Below are 16,654 nucleotides of genomic sequence, written 5' to 3'. Positions count from 1 at the left end.
GGGAGAGCAGCGAGAGTTTGAAAAATTCTAATTCCTGCGTCCTAAGGACAGGTTTGCCGAGCACAGGATTCTTCAAAACTGGCCATTTTGCCCTGTGATCACTGTTTGCCTGGCAGCTGCATTCCAGCTGTACATCCCTGGTGTATGGGCTTGCCCCCTCCTCCTTGTGCAGAGTGGCATGAACTAACTTGCACATGAGGCTGTGATGCAACACTATGTAGCGGTGGAAAAATATCAGACTGCAGTACAGACATCACCAAAGCTAACCCTTTGTCTGCTAGGAAGAAGATTAAGCAAATCAGTGGGGTGAGCTCAGACTTTCAGCTGCTATCACGCAGGCCTAAATTCCTCTATTCCAAGCCTAAACACCACAAGATCTTTGGCAAGTGCTTCAGCAAGATAGCTCTCCCTAGGAGCTATATAATTTGTTGACAGCTTCATTAACATGACAGTTTTTGGACGACCCAATAGCAAGGTGTGCCCAAATCTTGCCCAATTCAAGACTGTATTGGTAACCTGCCATGACATCAAGAGGCCACATGTTAATGGCAGAAAACTGAGCAGATTGCCACTAGTGTCATCTTTAATACAAAGATGCACCATATGAAACTCCATATCCCAGCTTGCAATACTCCATCCTGAGCCAATCAGCCTCCACTGACTTCAAAGTGGCGCATCCCATGCTGCAGCCTGTAGTTACTGTGTGGGATATTCCTCCAAATTAAATAAGGTGGCCCTGGACTATAGACTATTCACTGGCTATCCTATGCGACTTTCTAGAAAGTTTTAATACATCTTTTCATCAACTCAATAAATCCCAGTCCTCTCAAAAAACAGCAAAGTGGAACTAGTATGACTTGGCCAGCTTTCGCGCTCAACACTGGTTCTGAGACATCCCGATCCCAAGATAGTACACTTTTTGGGGTAGCATCCCTGTCTCCATGTTCGTTGGTAACATGCTTGGCATGCTGCTGGAGCTGAACATCATTCATAACCAATCAAGTTTTTCTTAAACCTTAAATTTACTTCTAAAAAGATAATTCTTCTACAGTCCGTTTTTAATTATTTAACCTTCCAGTTTGATGGGCTTTGCTATATCTAAGTTGGCATCAGCTCTCAAAGCTGAATAATATTTGACACTTTTTAACTAATGAACCAACATAAAGCCCCTCTATGATTATGGCCAGCAGAGGAGTTAAGTGATTTGGCTAAGGCAAACCATAGAATCCATGAGTTTCTAGCTCCCAGTCCTGCACTTCAAGCATAAGACTATGCATCCCCTCCCACCCACAAGGGCCAGATTCTCCTTTTCCTAACTCCAGATTTACACTGGAGGAGCTCCACTGAGTTCAGTGGAGTTACTGCTGATTTACACTGGTGTGAGACAGAGCAAAATCTACAACTTAATTGTCTACAACTTAAAATGTTCGTTGCCTCCGTATCTGCTACACAGCAAAGCAATAGAGACACTTCACTTGGGCCCTGATCCTGCAAAGATTTATGGTCAGTTTTAGTCCTAGTGTGACTCCTCGTGTATCTCAAAGATGTATGCACATTTAATGTTACACCCTGGGATCTCCAGACTGAAAAAGCCAGCACCAGTTATTCAGGTGTGAGTGGTTTTTGTTCATTTGGTTCATTCATGAGGAGAAACAAATTCAAAGGACAGGGGACCTTGTCATCAACCCTATGGCCAACTTGTTCCAATATTAGCCAGACAATCCACAGGTGGGCTGCTCAGTACACTCACACACACCCAGAGAGTCCCTGGCAGGCAGCTGCTGCCTGTCAATACAAGTCCACATAATAAGGGTTCACACATTTACAAATGCCGTCATCTGAACAGATGTGGAATTGGAGGTCCTTCCCAGTCCCAGAGGGGAGATGAGTCCTTGATCCCTTGATGGCCTCCAGAAGTGGTGATGCTATTTACCCAGTGCTTAATTTGTGCCAGGGCTGAGTCCCGGCACCTCCAAGCTTGGCAGTTCATAATTCCAGCACCTCTAGGTTTGCCGCATAAATTATGAAAGTAAAAAAAAAAATTGCTTGAGCCCCAGCACCTCTTTCATTGCAAATTAAGCGCTGTATTTACCCAGAATGGAGCCACTGCAGGGCTCTATGCTGAGGATCTCAGTGGTGTACTGAATGAATGGATCAATTCTGCAAAACATAAACACGGGATCAGTCCTTTACTTTTCCTTTTTATCCCACATGCTTTTTTTCCCTTGCCTTTCCTGGCCGGATTCCCGAATAGCCTCCCTACGTCTCCTGCTTGGTTCCATGCTATCTCCCAGGTGCCCTCTTACAAGTCATTATCATTCCAGTCCACAAAGACACTCTTCCCTTGGAGCCCAGGCATGTAACTAGCTGGTCAGGGTCCCTACAGAGCAACATGAAGGGACAGATATTACAAATACTACTGAAGCAGTACACAGTGCTACAGACTGCAGTGGGACTAAAGAACAGGGATTCACTCCTGAATCAGGGTCGTAGTAATTGCTAATAATTTATAAAACATAAAGCGGAGCTCTTTGTTAGCAAGCTGGCTCTCATACCGAGCCCATGTTATCTTTGCTTTTCCGTTAACCCTAAAATCCCAAGTAGAATTTAGCTAATGAAGTTCACATCCTCAAGGGAACAGGCACATTCACTCACCCATGTGAGCCAAGTGCAATGCCATTGATGATGACAGAAAGGTTGTACCATCCATCTGCCAGGGCAGGCAGTACTACATCGACACCATAGGCTGTTAGTGCTTGGATCTGTGCCACTGTGTCCTCAATTTTGACCTGTACATCCAGGCCTGTACAATTTGCGAATGACGATATTCCAATCTGGAGTGACTGGTGCCCTATGGAAAGGAGAATACATGAAGCAGTCGAATTGTTTGTTGATACCGTGAATCTAGTGCATGGGCAAGTGTCAGAGCAAGAAAAGTCTCTTCACAACACAAGCTATGGCAATGCAAGTTTGTTCAGCACACTGTCCCGCCCATTCGCATCAACCCTGGGCTAGAGGGCCTCTTCTAGAAAAGTGAACGTTAGTCTCCATGGACCCCCATCCATCCCTTTGTCTCTCTAGTCAAGTTGCCAACTGGAGTGGCATTTTTTCCAGATGTTGACACCTTCCCACTGCACTAGCAACTGGACTGTAACCCCCAAACCTACATCACAAAGGCCAAAGCTCAAGCCCCCATCCAGTAACCTGGGAAAACTAAACACCACTCTTGGGCGCCTCAGAGGCCGTATCTACACTGCAAAATTAAGTCGACCTAACTTACATTGGCATACAGCTGCCTCAGTAATTACGCCACTTGTGCATGTCTACACTTTGCTCCTTGTGTCATCAGTGCACATCCTCACCAGGAGAGCTTGTATTGATTGTACTGTCGGCGTGGGGCATGGTGGGAAGGATCTTGAAAGCCAGTGACAGTCGACATAAGCAACGCAGTGTCTACACTGACACTGCATCGACCTAACTACATTAATCTTCACTCTACGCTGCTCATGGAGGTGGAGTTATTAAGTTGTCATAGTGGGGTAGTTAATTCAATGGGAGCGAAATTTAAGTGTAGGTGTTTCCATAGTTAAGTCAACATAAGCTGCCTTTCATCGACCTAACTCTGCAGTGTAGACCACAAGCACTGAATCTGTGTATAACAAAAGAAAACTTTTATTAAAAAGGGAAAGGGAATTCAGCATTAATCTGTGAAAACACCACAACCACAATTCAAAAGCATGTAACCATAATCAAACACCCATCCACAGTACATTGGGCAGTGTCCTTTGCTCAGTTTTCCACCTTGCAGCAGGAAAGTTCAACAAATAAATATCCATTTAACACACCGCTCCCCTTTTCCTCCACTGCATCCCACTCACAGTTGGTTGCCTTAGTCAGCGAAGACCCAGAGTTCAGCAATGCATTCACATAGGTCCACCTCCCACCCCTGAAAAAAGGGGAAGGGGGCATTGAGTAATGCCTCTGTAATGCCAGCAGATGCCAGTTGGCGGCAACCAGGATCAAACCTGGGACCTCTGGAGCTAAATACATGAGACTCTACTGCATGAGCTAAAAGACACATCTCTCTTAGCCCAGGCTGTAGCAGGCTCATCTCTATCTGGCCTAGTCGCTACTAGAGGGGGACAGAATGCCCCCCAAGCAGGCATAGATGACACCTCTACCTCTGCAACTGGCTCAACACAGCTACCGCTGTTATCTCTGCTGCCACTAGCTGCTTGCTGTTACTGTTATCTCTGCCACCCTTCCCTGGCTGCTCGCTGCCACTTCTGCAATGCCGTTTTCTGAGGTTCCCCCACTTAGCCTCGTTCTTACTGAGTTCAACTCTTTGTGATTTCACTGGGTGGTGGGCAACCTCTGGGCAGCTGCCTGTTCATTGTCTATTACTGCAACACTGTCCCCAGACCAGGTCTAAGTCTTAGCCCCTAGACCTGCTCATCAGTGATTTCAGCTCAAGTAATAACTGAACAGAAACACGGTTCCATCAGCTCTGTCTTTAGGGGAGGGGAGGGTCTAGGATGTCTAGGATTCTTTATGCAGAGTCCACACCACACCACAGGACCATCTGTCCCAACCCCTCTTGTTTTCACTGGGATTTGGCATCCCTATCCCCCACTTGGCAAGTGAGGTTCAGTTTAGGGCGACCCCTTCAATCAGGGCAGGCTAAGTACCCTCCTGCTGCCCAACACTCATACAATAAGGATAATACCACTTCATTAGCCCTGATTTCAATACTAAAGTGAACTGTAACCCAAAACCGATCACTTTGGCAAAGCCGTCCTGGCTGCTGAACACCTAGGCAGAGTCGGTGTGTCTGTGCAAATACAGTCTGCTCCTGAGGTCTCTTCTCCCAGTGCATTGCCAGATGTCAGGGAAGAGCTCACTGAAAACCTGTTTATGTAACACCAACAGACCCCAGTTGTCGGCAGGCAGGATCGAACCTGAGACCTCTGGAACTTAGTACATGAGCCTCTAGAGCATGAGTGAAAAGCCAACTGCCTGTTAGCTAAGGCTATAGAGCAGACTCATTTAACTCTCTCTAAGTGGGCTCAGTGCCATCACAGTCAAATAAAGTTTGAAACTTTAATATATACAACTTCACAGACTTTCAATGACCTGAACTCTTTGGACTCTCAGTCAATTGTCAGCTTAATCCGAAAATGCCTGGAAGGCATTGGTATCATTTATTTATTTTTATGATAGGAGGAAAATTATATTAAAAGCCAAAGTCACCGACTTCTGAATAAGAGGTTAAACTCCCAGTACCGTCACCATTCATGAGATTCTATAACATTAAGAAGTTCCATACACTTGTGCTGCCTGAGGCTAGAAAAATCTCCCCTTGGTGTTATCGTATCTGAATAATATTCAGATGATAAAGGACACTTTCCCTTATTTAGGCATTCTGCAGTATTAGAAAATGAAAAGGCGAGAGGGAAATGGAACAGAAACTCTGTGTGTGCAGTAAGCAAGGTGATCAGCTCGCCTCTTGCATTGGTGCTACGTCCAGCCAGGGTAGTGAGCCTAGAGGGAGTTTTATTACAGTGCATAGTGGAGAGATTGTATAGGGTCAAAAGACAGATGAGAAAAGAAAAAAACTGAAAGAGACAGGACGGTGTGGGGATGGAAGGGTCTGTTCTTCCTTTCCCCCTCCCCACTCCACCACTCTTCATTCCTGTTCCCTCTCTCTGAAACGAGACCATAGGGCTGTGATGATTGTGAAATGGTTGGGTTCAGGTTCTGCTGCTGACAACATTCTGCCCGTGCTCCTGGGATGGGGTCCCACATCACATGGTCTTCTGGGCAACCTCAAGGAGTGAGGTCAAACTCTGACTCGTCCCCCTGCCCAAGAACGGGATCTCAGACCACAGGTATCTTCTTGGGCTGGCAACATGTGGCAGTGGTATTTATATTACAGTAGTACCTTGAGGCCCCACTGAGATCAGAACCCCATCGTCCTTCGTACTCTACAGACACATCCTAAGAGACAGTGTAACCCACACACCGCCTGGGTGTGGTGTTCTGTCCCAGCTAGTGGCACCGAGACCATTCGGAGCAAGAGATTAATGAGTCTGCCCTACAGCATTAGCTAAAAGGCAGCTGGCTTTTAGCTCATGCTGTAGAGGCTCATGCACTACGCTCCAGAGATCCCCAGTTTGATCCTGCCCACCGATGACCGGGGGCTGTCAGCATTACAACAGCTCCTGCCTCAGAGTGTTTACAACCTAAATACACAAGACAGATAAAGGATAGGAGAGGTAAAGTGACTTGTCAGAGAGCAGCTCAACAACAGAGCTGGGACTGGAACCCACCTGACTTCCAGTCCAGCACCCTATCTATTAAACACAACATCGCCTGCCCATTGCATTTGGGCTGCAATCTCACATGCCAAATATCTATAAGCTATTGCTTGAAGTCTATAAGCTATAAGGGCTGTCTGCTAAACTAAGCTCGCTGTGTTAGCTCTGGGGTCAGCAACTGATTCCCCACTCTCCCATTTCCTCTTGGTCCAGATCGTTCAGTCCAACCCCTATATCTAACCGTGGCAATAACCAGGCAGCTGCTGACTGGCAATACTTGTCTCCTCAGGTAGAGAGAGAGGTGTTACATTCTAGATCTAGTAGGCTGGCATGAGCACCTTTCATGTTCTTGGCCGGGAAATATTTGCTAAAAACAAAAGGCTTCAGCATTAGGAAACTACTCTTAAGATAACTGAAAAAAAGTGATAATGGGGGCAAGAAGACAAAGTTAGTAAATATTTACATCCAATGGGCTAAGTTTTCAGAGGGACATGTGGCTCCACTATTTTATTTTCAGTGAACTACATATTTGCAGAAGGTGTTGGAGCTGGCCATGGAGCAAGCTGCCAGAGGAGATCAGGCAAATCCAGAGCCTGGCTGTCGGCTGCGAAACCTTTCCCCCTTCAGAAATGCCTTTCCACAATAAAAGTGACTTTCACACCACTGACACCCCATGTAACCTTCAACTCTGAGCAACCAACAACATTTAAAGAGAAGAAATTCATAAAAGATAAATTAAACATGCAAACTCTACCCCAAGCAGAGTTTTGGCCTTGAAAATGGAGATGCTAGAGAGTCCATCAAGTTCACTAGGGACTTCAATATAACAATTGATTTTACATGGAATGTGCTCAGATGTGGAGCAGTATGAGGCTGGCTTGAGAACTGAAACTTTCTGAGAGGCAATATGGCCTAAGGTATAGAGCCTGGTACTCAGGAGACCTGGGTGCTGCTCTGGCACTGGTCTGCTGGATGACCTTGAGCAAGTCACTTGACTGCCCTGTGCCTCAGTTTACCCATCTATAAATTGGGATTAATGATACTTACTAGGGCTGGCCAGAAAACAAGAATTCCATTTACTGAAACGTTTGGAGGTTTTGACAGTTTTGTTCCATTACAGAATGAAAATGAGCCTATTGAGATTTTTCATTTAAAAAAAAAAAAAAGAGAGAGAGAGAGAGAAAGGACACCCAGAAAAGCCAAAAGCCTATTCATTTGGTCAGTCACTTAGCAGACAGAGAACCCATGTTCAATTCCCCATATCATACTGAGTGCCCTAATCACTGAGCTATTGACTAGTCTGTGGGGGCTTCTCTCTCTTTTTCCAGAAATTCGATCCTGGCCTGAGATACTGTTTCATCAGAAACTTTTCAGCCAGATCTCTTTTCAAAAGTGCTTTGAGATCTACTGATGAAAAGTGATGAGAGGTGTGTTATTATTATACCTCCTATTACAGATATAGTCTGGACAGTAGCAAAGCAAGTTCTTCCTCGTTCCTGGCCCCACACTACACACATGCTACTATGCCCTGAATTTGGATTACCTCAGGGACGCAAGGATAGGTCAGTCTCTATGGTCCATTCTCATCCCTGGACTGCTCACCATGCCAGCAGGACACCCAGCTGTGATGATGGTTTATAAATATGGACACCCCGCTTTATTAAGCTGAAACCAACGACTCTTCTCACATGGGCCACAGGGGCACCATCAGATGGCAAGAGTCTTCACTACTGGAACTGGTGACCTGGGAGTAAAAGGCTCCATGTGCCAGCAGCAATCCCCAGTCCTCTTAGTCACCTAGTGCCTCTGCCCTGCCCGTGTTGTTGACGACAATGGAAAATGAAACTTTTTAGAGCAGTTATATTTTTACACCAGCCATCTCTTTGCATTTCGAGACTCTTTGCATTGTCACCTGCTGTGCTGCTTCTGTTTCTGCTCAGCGATACAATGGCAGGATTTAAAGAAGGATCATACTTAAACACCTCGGTGAACGTGGCAGACTGGGACCCAGCGGTTAGTGTCACAGGGACAACGTATTCTTCATCCCCCTGGAAAACAGAGTTTGAAAAAAGAGCAGAGATTAACATGTCCTAGAAAAATACAAGTGCCTCCTTCCCTTACATGCAAGAATAAGAGCAGTAATGTCCTGACCTGAGTTTATCAGCTAGAGAAGCATCCATAGAGCATAAGTAGAACCCAAGATGGGTCATGGCAAGGTGCTGACTAACATGTTTGGCCACCACTGCCCTCTGCTCAAGTGTGTGCGATTATGATGCTCAGTAGTGGGTGCCTCCAGAGAATATGAGCCCTAACCCTACTACAACAGCCAGAGAGTCTCCTTTAGCTCAAGTGGTATGGACATATGTTGCTGGAGCCAAAAGTTTGTAGTGCTAGTTCCACTTCTGTTTGTGTGAAGCTTCACTACTGAGCCTGGTGTTTGCAATCATTGACTTGGAACAGCATTTAACCTCTTGGACACATATAGCCTGCAAGCAATCCACCGGTGATGAACATATAGATACAAAAGAAAGGGCCACATGAGCCTCTCCCACACCTCTGCAAATTGATTCTCCCCAGATGGGTGTAACCTGATCTGTATTAATTATATTGATTACTTAAGAATCCCCAGTTATCACTTTGAGGGTTGACAGGTTCTTGCCCCAAGATCAGGCCCAGTATTATTTAAATTATTATATAGTTGGGAACCCTGATGTGTACAGTTGCAACACTCACAATATAGGAACTCTTTTATATTTACAAATATAGTTTATTAATACAGTTAGCAGAGTCACAAACACCCCAACTTAGTAAGGTAGATAGAGATTCTACAGAATGTACATCTGCACATCCATATACTCATATCAGCCCTTGTAGAACAACCTAAAATGTTAGCCATTATCTTCCTCATCATCACCTTCCCCATCATCACCAGTGGCCATCATTCTGGCACCTCCCAGGGACTACTTCTCTCTCTCCTACTACCCCTAGGCTGGGATGTCTCTTTCATAATATGTTACACTGACACCGTTATGTTTGATGCATATTCAGTAGGGGATTTTTCCCTTCTCCTTATTTATATTTCCTCACCTCACTGATATTGGAGTGTCTTTTTCCTATAGGTTAGTATATCAATGATCTCAACTTATATACGTCAATTTGTTACCATGGCCCTTTTGTGGTTAGGTTTGACATTTGCTATTTCTGTCCTAACTGGTTATTTCAGTTCTTTCCACGTTCTAAGTTGTGGTGTACCTGTTACGTTTAAAAGTCTAAATTTAGGAAAGCCCCTATGCCAACCTATTTCAATGCATCCTCTATGTTAAAGGTTGCCGTCATATATAGGCCTTATGCTTTAGCTCCATTTATCTAGGTGAAAGGTCCCAGACACATGTATACTAACTTTGCCTTAGCTCACCATATAGGATGTGGCCTGCAGGTCCTTTGTGTTACAGCCAAAATATACCCTAACATAAACCTATTATAAAAAAAACAAATAATCAAACCTATAAGAAAATAAGAAACTTATAAGAAAAGGAATATATATAGGCAAGCAAGCAGACTAGCCTTAAATGTATCTCATGTAGCTGTTATGGACATCAGTTCGTTGCTAGAACACTTCTGTGGCTGAATTATTTACCTGTAGTCAGAACTTTCCCTTAAACTCTATTTTCTGCTTCCCAAATACTTGGGGTTTTTCCATTGGGCCGTTTATCTGTTCAAAGATCGTAGGTCTCAAACCTTATGCTAACTTGCTGAAGCTAATGTCTTACAGTATACAGGCCTGAAGGTTTTTTGCATTACTGCTGAATATAATGCAAAGCAGAATATAATGCAATGCAGTAAATATAATGAAGGCAAGCTAGCCCACTGGGCTACATGGACAAGTATGAAATGCTGTTTCTTACCCGAGAGGGAACTTCACATTCAATCCTCACTGAGTTGCTGGTGTTGGTGTTAATTGGACAGGGTTGAGATCCAAACAACACCAGGCTTATCCCGTCAAAACCAGTCCCTCGGAGGATCACTGTGCAACCTCCTAGAAAACCAATGATTTCATTGTAAGTGCAGTGTAAAGAAAGTGTTATATCTGACATTGTGTGCTAGCAATGCCCCTCTGCCATGTACATTGGCCAAACCGGACAGTCTCTATGTAAAAAAATAAATGGACACAAATCAGATGTCAGGAATGGTAACATACAAAAGCCAGTAGGAGAACACTTCGATCTCTGTGGACATTCAATAACAGATTTAAAAGTAGCCATCCTTCAACAACAAAACTTCAAAAACAAACTTAAAAGAGAAACTGCAGAACTAAAATTCATTTGCAAATTTGACACCATTAATTTGGGCTTGAACAGGGACTGGGAGTGGCTGGCTCACTACAAAAGCAACTTTCCCTCTCTTGGTATTGACACCTCCTCATCAATTATTGGGAGTGGACCACATCCACCCTGACTGAATTGGCCTTGTCAACACTGGTTCTCCACTTGTAGGGTACTTCTCTTCATGTGTCAGTATATTTATGCCTGTATCAGAAATTTTCACTCCATGCATCTGAAGTAGTGGGTTTTTCACCCACGAAAGCTTATGCCCAAATAAATCTGTTAGTCTTTAAGGTGCCACTAGACTCCTCGTTGTTTTTGAAGATACTCTGTAGCCTCTCCCTCTAGAAGTCTGAGTTTCCTATGTTTACAACAGTGGAACACAACTCAAAACTTAAGCCAGGTCTCTCCTGTGGGGACTGCAGGATAAACAGCCCCAAATGAAGTGTACACTATTCATGTGTACTTTATATCCATTAATGCACATAAGATTTTATATCTGCACTGATATCCATATGCAAAATCATGTGTGCATATTTTATGAGAGAATTGGAGAGGCATTTTAATGGAAGAAATTAAAAACACAGATGGAAGCTGTAATTCTTTCCAATTACAAATGTTCAAAGCATGTGCAATGTAGGATAACAATATACTTGTTTTTATTTTTAATGAGTGAAAGATCATTGCAATCAGGAGAGGAGTTAGATTACTGGGCATGTAGAGAGGGAAAAAAAACAAGGCCAAAGCTTTGTACCTACTTCTTTTTTAATGTTGTACAGCAGCAAATCTCAACCTTTCCCTGTACCAGGACCCTATCCATGTAAGAACAGAAACATCTGGGACCCCCACTCCATCTAGCCATAAGAAAAGGGGGTGGGGGTTATGACCCCTGAAGCCTGTTCACAACCCCCAGGTTAAGAACTCATGATCTACAGCAAGGGGACTTCCAACTTCATCATAGAATGGACCACATTTCAATAGACACGGCGTCTCCTGGACCCATCTCCCCTCTCATTCACTGCCACGTGGCTCACCTCCCCTGCCAATCAAGCCTGGCCAGGCCACCTCCTCTCCCACTAGTGGTCAAATAATGTCCTTGTGGCCACTCCCGAAGCTCTTACATGGCAGAGTAACATTAGAGAAGTACTGAATGCATTTTTAGCGGCTTTTAAGGCGATGTAGCAACTGGAAACCAGGAAAAACTGACACCGTGTGCCCAGGCAGCTTTCCAGGGACCAATAGGAAGTGTTTTGCAGGCCACTGGTGATCCATGGACTAGCTTTCAGAAAATAGCTGCAAGAACAATTTGAGGTTTGGAAAGCTTGCCTTACATCGAGTGATTACAAGCTGTCTACAGATAAGTGTTGTACTGCTTTAACTACACTAGTATAGTTTAACTATACTGGTATAGTCATAGCTGTACAACCCTCCCCCCAGCGTGGAGCAGTTATACTAATAGAAAAGTGCTTCCGTAACTGCTGCCTTTATGGCCAGTAGACCAGGGATTGAATGGGAGACCCCTACAGATCAACACATGAGTCACTATAGCTTGAACTAATGAGCCAATCCTCTGCCACTAGAGGTGGCAACTACTCATATCCTTTGCAGATTAGTATAGAGTGGAACTTACAACACACACCAACCAGTGGGTCACACTTATATCAGTATAGCTTATTCCTATATAGAGAGGAATCAGCTATTCCAATATAAGGCACCTTTATACCAGTATAACTGCATCCAAAATAGGGCTTGTCCTGGTATGATTATGTCAGTAAAAAGAAACCAGATCCCTAAGTGAACTTGATATATTGGTCAGCTTTCAAAGGTATACCAGACTTTAGGAAACAAAGAGAAGATTAAGGGGTGACTGTAGGTAACGACACAAGGAGAACATCTGATAGTAGCAGACTTTTCAATTGACCAAACAGCTGTAATGAAATTCAATGGCTGGAAGCATAAATGCAGGCTAGAAATAAGGTATAAATGTTTAACAGCGGGGGTGATTAACCACTGGAACAATTTACCAAGGAATGTGGTGGATCCTTCACTCAAGTTCTTTAAAACAAGATTGGACACCTTTCTAAAATATTCTCTCTATAGGTCTCCAACCTTTTTACGTCCAAGATCACTTTTTTTATTCTAAGGGCAACCCAGGATCTACCCTGCCCCTTCCCTGGGCTTGATATAGGAGTCACCCAGTAGAATTCTCTGACCTGTGTTATGCAGGAGGTCAGACTAGATGATCATAATGGTTCCTTCTGGACTTAAACTCTATGGATAGCTTGGGAATGTTTCTTTTTCAGAAAGAGGAGATAGTGCCCTCCTTTTTCCTCTTATATTTTAAAGGTGAGAGGGAAAATATCAGTTTGGGCTTTGCTTTTTAAGGTTCTCAGTAGATTTTGTAGCTAGCCAGAGACACAATTTCCATTTGGTCACTCAAAGTACACAGTATAGTAATTTATTACACTTCACAGGCAGCATTCAAAATGACATGCGAAAATTAGCCATGAAACTCTCACCACTATCCAGAGCTGTAGCATACACCCATATCCATCCACACTGCAAGACAGCTAGCCAGGAGACGTAGCACGCCCAGTGAAGAGCCAGAGCCAGCTGCAACTCTTCCTGAGAAACACTGCTCCTAGAAATTAAACTGTACTCCATTGGGCACATGCAATGTGCCTGGGCACTCCCATGTCAGGTGGAGAGATGAGCCACTAAAGCCCCATATACAAATGTTGAAAAAATACCCTATCAAAAGCAATAATACTAAAGGCAGATATTCAGGTGAGAGCTTATATTGAATTCAGACATACCAATCTCTGAAGTTGTCGGAGGTTCAATAGCTTCCAGCCTGGGCTTAACTCTCAGGTAGATGCCCTGTCCTTTGCTGGCATTGCGAGCAAACCCATAAGGTCTCACCAGTAATGTCACCTGGTACAGTCCCATTGGTAACATGTTCATCCAGCAAACTATACCAGTTTGATTTGAAGTCATGACTTGGCAGGTTGTGTGGTTCACCTCTATCTGCAGTGCTTGGCTGCCCTCAGCAAAGCCAGACCCTGTGATATAAACTCTAGTGTAGAGTCCGTCAGCTGGAAGGATAAATTAAAACAAAATTACAAATCTGTTACTAAGTAATGACACCCAAATTTGCTTCCCAAGAACAACGAAGCTGCTTAGACTAACTGTGCCTAAGCATTTATGGCAGTCTCATCACCCTAGTTATATGAGTGCCTAGCAAAACTATTGTCATCACAATGTAAAAAATTGTTTCCCTCTGCTCCTCCCGAGTCTGTCACATTCACCTTTTGTCTCTTTTCTTGTACTTTTACTGTGATCTCATATGGTGCCTAGCACATTGGGGTCCTGACCCCTGGTGGTTCATAGACACTACCACACTACAAACAACAAGAACAGAAGTCTTCTATGTTTATCATTTTCCTCCCTCTCGAGTCTATACCTTCCTCTGGTCTCCGCTAAAACTAGGTGAGTGCTGCAAGACATTATGGGAGAACAGAGTAGATTGGGAATTTTCCACCTGAATGTTTTTCTAACAGAAAATGCAGTTCCCACAAAAATTAAAGTTTTTCACGGGAACACCCAACCCAAATTGGAATATTTCATTTTCATGAACTGACCCAAAACGTTTCATTTTGAATCCCTTCAGCAGGACATTAAGCTGCATTTCCATAGCAACACATTGCCTCATGGGAGTTATAGTAGGAATTAGGAATAAGACTGTGTGATTTATGTGACCAACCACACACCATGAATAGTAGATTGGCTGCAACCAATCTATAGGCTGAAATATGTTTGCTTGGACAGTGCATCAAACAGATGAACAGCACACACAATTATCTGTTGTCAGACAAACTGAATAAAGAGGTAAATTTTTTCAGATAAATTGATCGCCATCTCTATTCCTGCTTTTGTGATATTCGGTCCATCTTATATATAATATTCTGGGATAAGAAAGCTATAAAATAAAATGGCCACCATCAGTTTAATTCTATTGGACTAGATCCCGGTGTGATTTAACATAACTTGGTTGACTTCAGTGTAGTTATGCTGATGTACAACAGCTGAAGATCAGGCAATGTGCCTGACCACACCCCCTTGTGGTCTCGTGTGGCCTGCAAGTACATGGCTCTCTGCTCTCAGGGTTCAGAAATAAACCACTCACACCCAGAGTCTTTAAACAACAGTCCCCTTCTCCTGGGGTCCAATTTAGTTCAATCAGCTTACCGCAAAAGAGCTCCCCTTTAGGTTCAGGGGCCTTCCCAGCCCTGCTGCTTGGGCCGGAGGGGACTTCATAGATTTGAGACCAGAAAGGACCATTGTAATCATCTAGTCTGACCTTCTGTATAGCGTAGGCTATAGAACTTGCCCAAAATTATTCCTAGAGCATCTTTTAGAACAACATCCAACCTTGATTTAAAAATTGCCGGTGGTGGAGAATCCACCACAACCCTTGATAAATTGTTACAGTGGTTAATTACTCTCACTGTTATAAATTTATGCTTTATTTCTGGTCTCAATTTGTTTAGCTTCAACTGCTAGCTATTGGCTCATGTTGAACCTTTCTCTGCTAGACTGAAGATCCCATTATGAAATAGTTGTTCCCCATGTAAGTACTGATAGACTGTATCAAGTCATCCCTTAACCATCTCTTTGACAAGCTAAATCGATTGAGCTCCTTGAGTCTATCTCCATAAGGCATGTTTTCTAATCCTTTAATCATTCTCGTGGCTCTTCTCTGAACCCTCTCCAATTAGTCAACATCCTTCTTGAATTGTGGGCCCCAGAACTGGATCCAGTATTAAAGCAGTGGGCGCAGAGACAGACGTAAAAATAACCTCTCTACTGATACTCAAGATTCCCCTGTTTATGTATCCCAGATTGCATTAGCTCTTTTGACCAGTGTCACACTGGGAGCTCACGTTCAGTTGATTATCCATCCCTACCTCCAAATCTTTCTCAGAGTCACTGTTTCCCATGACAGAGTCCCCCATTCTGTATATATGACCTACATTTTTTATTCTTATAGGGTACATATTTAGCCATACTAAAACTCATATTCTTTGCTTGTGCCCAGTTTATAAAATGATCCAGATTGCTCTGGATCAGTGACGTGTCCTCTTCATTATTTACCACTCCCCGCAATTTTTATCATCTGTAAACTTTATCACAATGATTTTGTTATTTTCCCAGTCATTATTAAAAATGTTAAAAAACCTAGGGCCAAGAACCAAACCCTGGGAGATCTCACTGTAAACAGACCCACTAGATGATGATTCTCTGTTTACCATTACATTTTGAGACTATCAGTTAGCCAGTTTTTAATTCATTTAATGTGTGCCAGGTTAATTTCATATCGTTTACATTTTTTAATCAGCATGTTGTGCGGTACCAAGTCAAACACCAAAAGTTAACAGAAATCTAAGATTATGATGACAACGCAGTGTAAAGGGAGTATAGCAGGCTCCTGCTCTAGTCTACAAACTGCTCGAAGACCTTTTTGCTGGTAAAACACACCATGCAGTTTATTTACCATATTGGTTTCCACCACCCTTAAACTCTATACAGTGTTACACTTACAATCCCAGGGAGACCTCAACTCCTGAGAGAAGCAGGGGAAAGTAGTCGTAGTCGTAGTCGCAGTCTGTGTCTGTGTCTGTGTCTGTGTCTGATCCAGTTCCGCACTTCCTTCCTGTGCTTTTTGATTCATCTGCCTAATGGCTTAATTATTAGCCTCTTGGTTCTCCTCAGCCTATCAGTTAGGCACAGCTCTTCTTAATGTGGTCTGCTCTGGAGTAATTAATTGGAGCTGCAGTGACTGGAGTGCTGGCCCAGCTGCTGTTGCCCAGCACTCTGTCACAGGGAGCAACAATCAGAATGGTAGTACTGTAAACAACCTTTGCAAAGCTGTACACAATTCCAAAAGCTTCAAGGGACACAGTTAAAAGAGATGGATCCAAACTACAAAATTCACATCTGAACGCAGATTCCAAA

The 16,654-nt window shown here is 43.6% G+C and overlaps 1 protein-coding gene across 5 annotated transcripts in view; it reads right to left on the bottom strand.

Moving 5' to 3' along the window:
• PKHD1 (PKHD1 ciliary IPT domain containing fibrocystin/polyductin) overlaps positions 1-16,654 on the bottom strand; it is a 405,193-nt gene that overhangs the window by 327,698 nt on the left and 60,841 nt on the right. For all 5 annotated transcript variants that reach the window (XR_006279695.1, XM_043510113.1, XM_043510114.1 and 2 more), the window contains exons 27-31: positions 13,456-13,734; positions 10,223-10,353; positions 8,230-8,365; positions 2,656-2,851; positions 2,093-2,160 (exon numbers count right to left, since the gene is read on the bottom strand). Coding sequence is in view for 4 of the 5 variants with exons in the window: in XM_043510113.1 (XP_043366048.1) it covers positions 2,093-2,160; positions 2,656-2,851; positions 8,230-8,365; positions 10,223-10,353; positions 13,456-13,734 (810 nt within the window). In the remaining variant the exon portion in view is untranslated. The remainder of the gene's footprint in view (positions 1-2,092; positions 2,161-2,655; positions 2,852-8,229; positions 8,366-10,222; positions 10,354-13,455; positions 13,735-16,654) is intronic.

Source organism: Dermochelys coriacea, chromosome 3, assembly GCF_009764565.3.
Source record: "Dermochelys coriacea isolate rDerCor1 chromosome 3, rDerCor1.pri.v4, whole genome shotgun sequence".
In the NCBI taxonomy this organism is placed as follows: Eukaryota; Metazoa; Chordata; order Testudines; family Dermochelyidae; genus Dermochelys; species Dermochelys coriacea.
The sequence above is the reverse complement of the archived record's forward strand: the minus strand, read 5'-3'. Positions and strand labels throughout refer to the sequence as shown.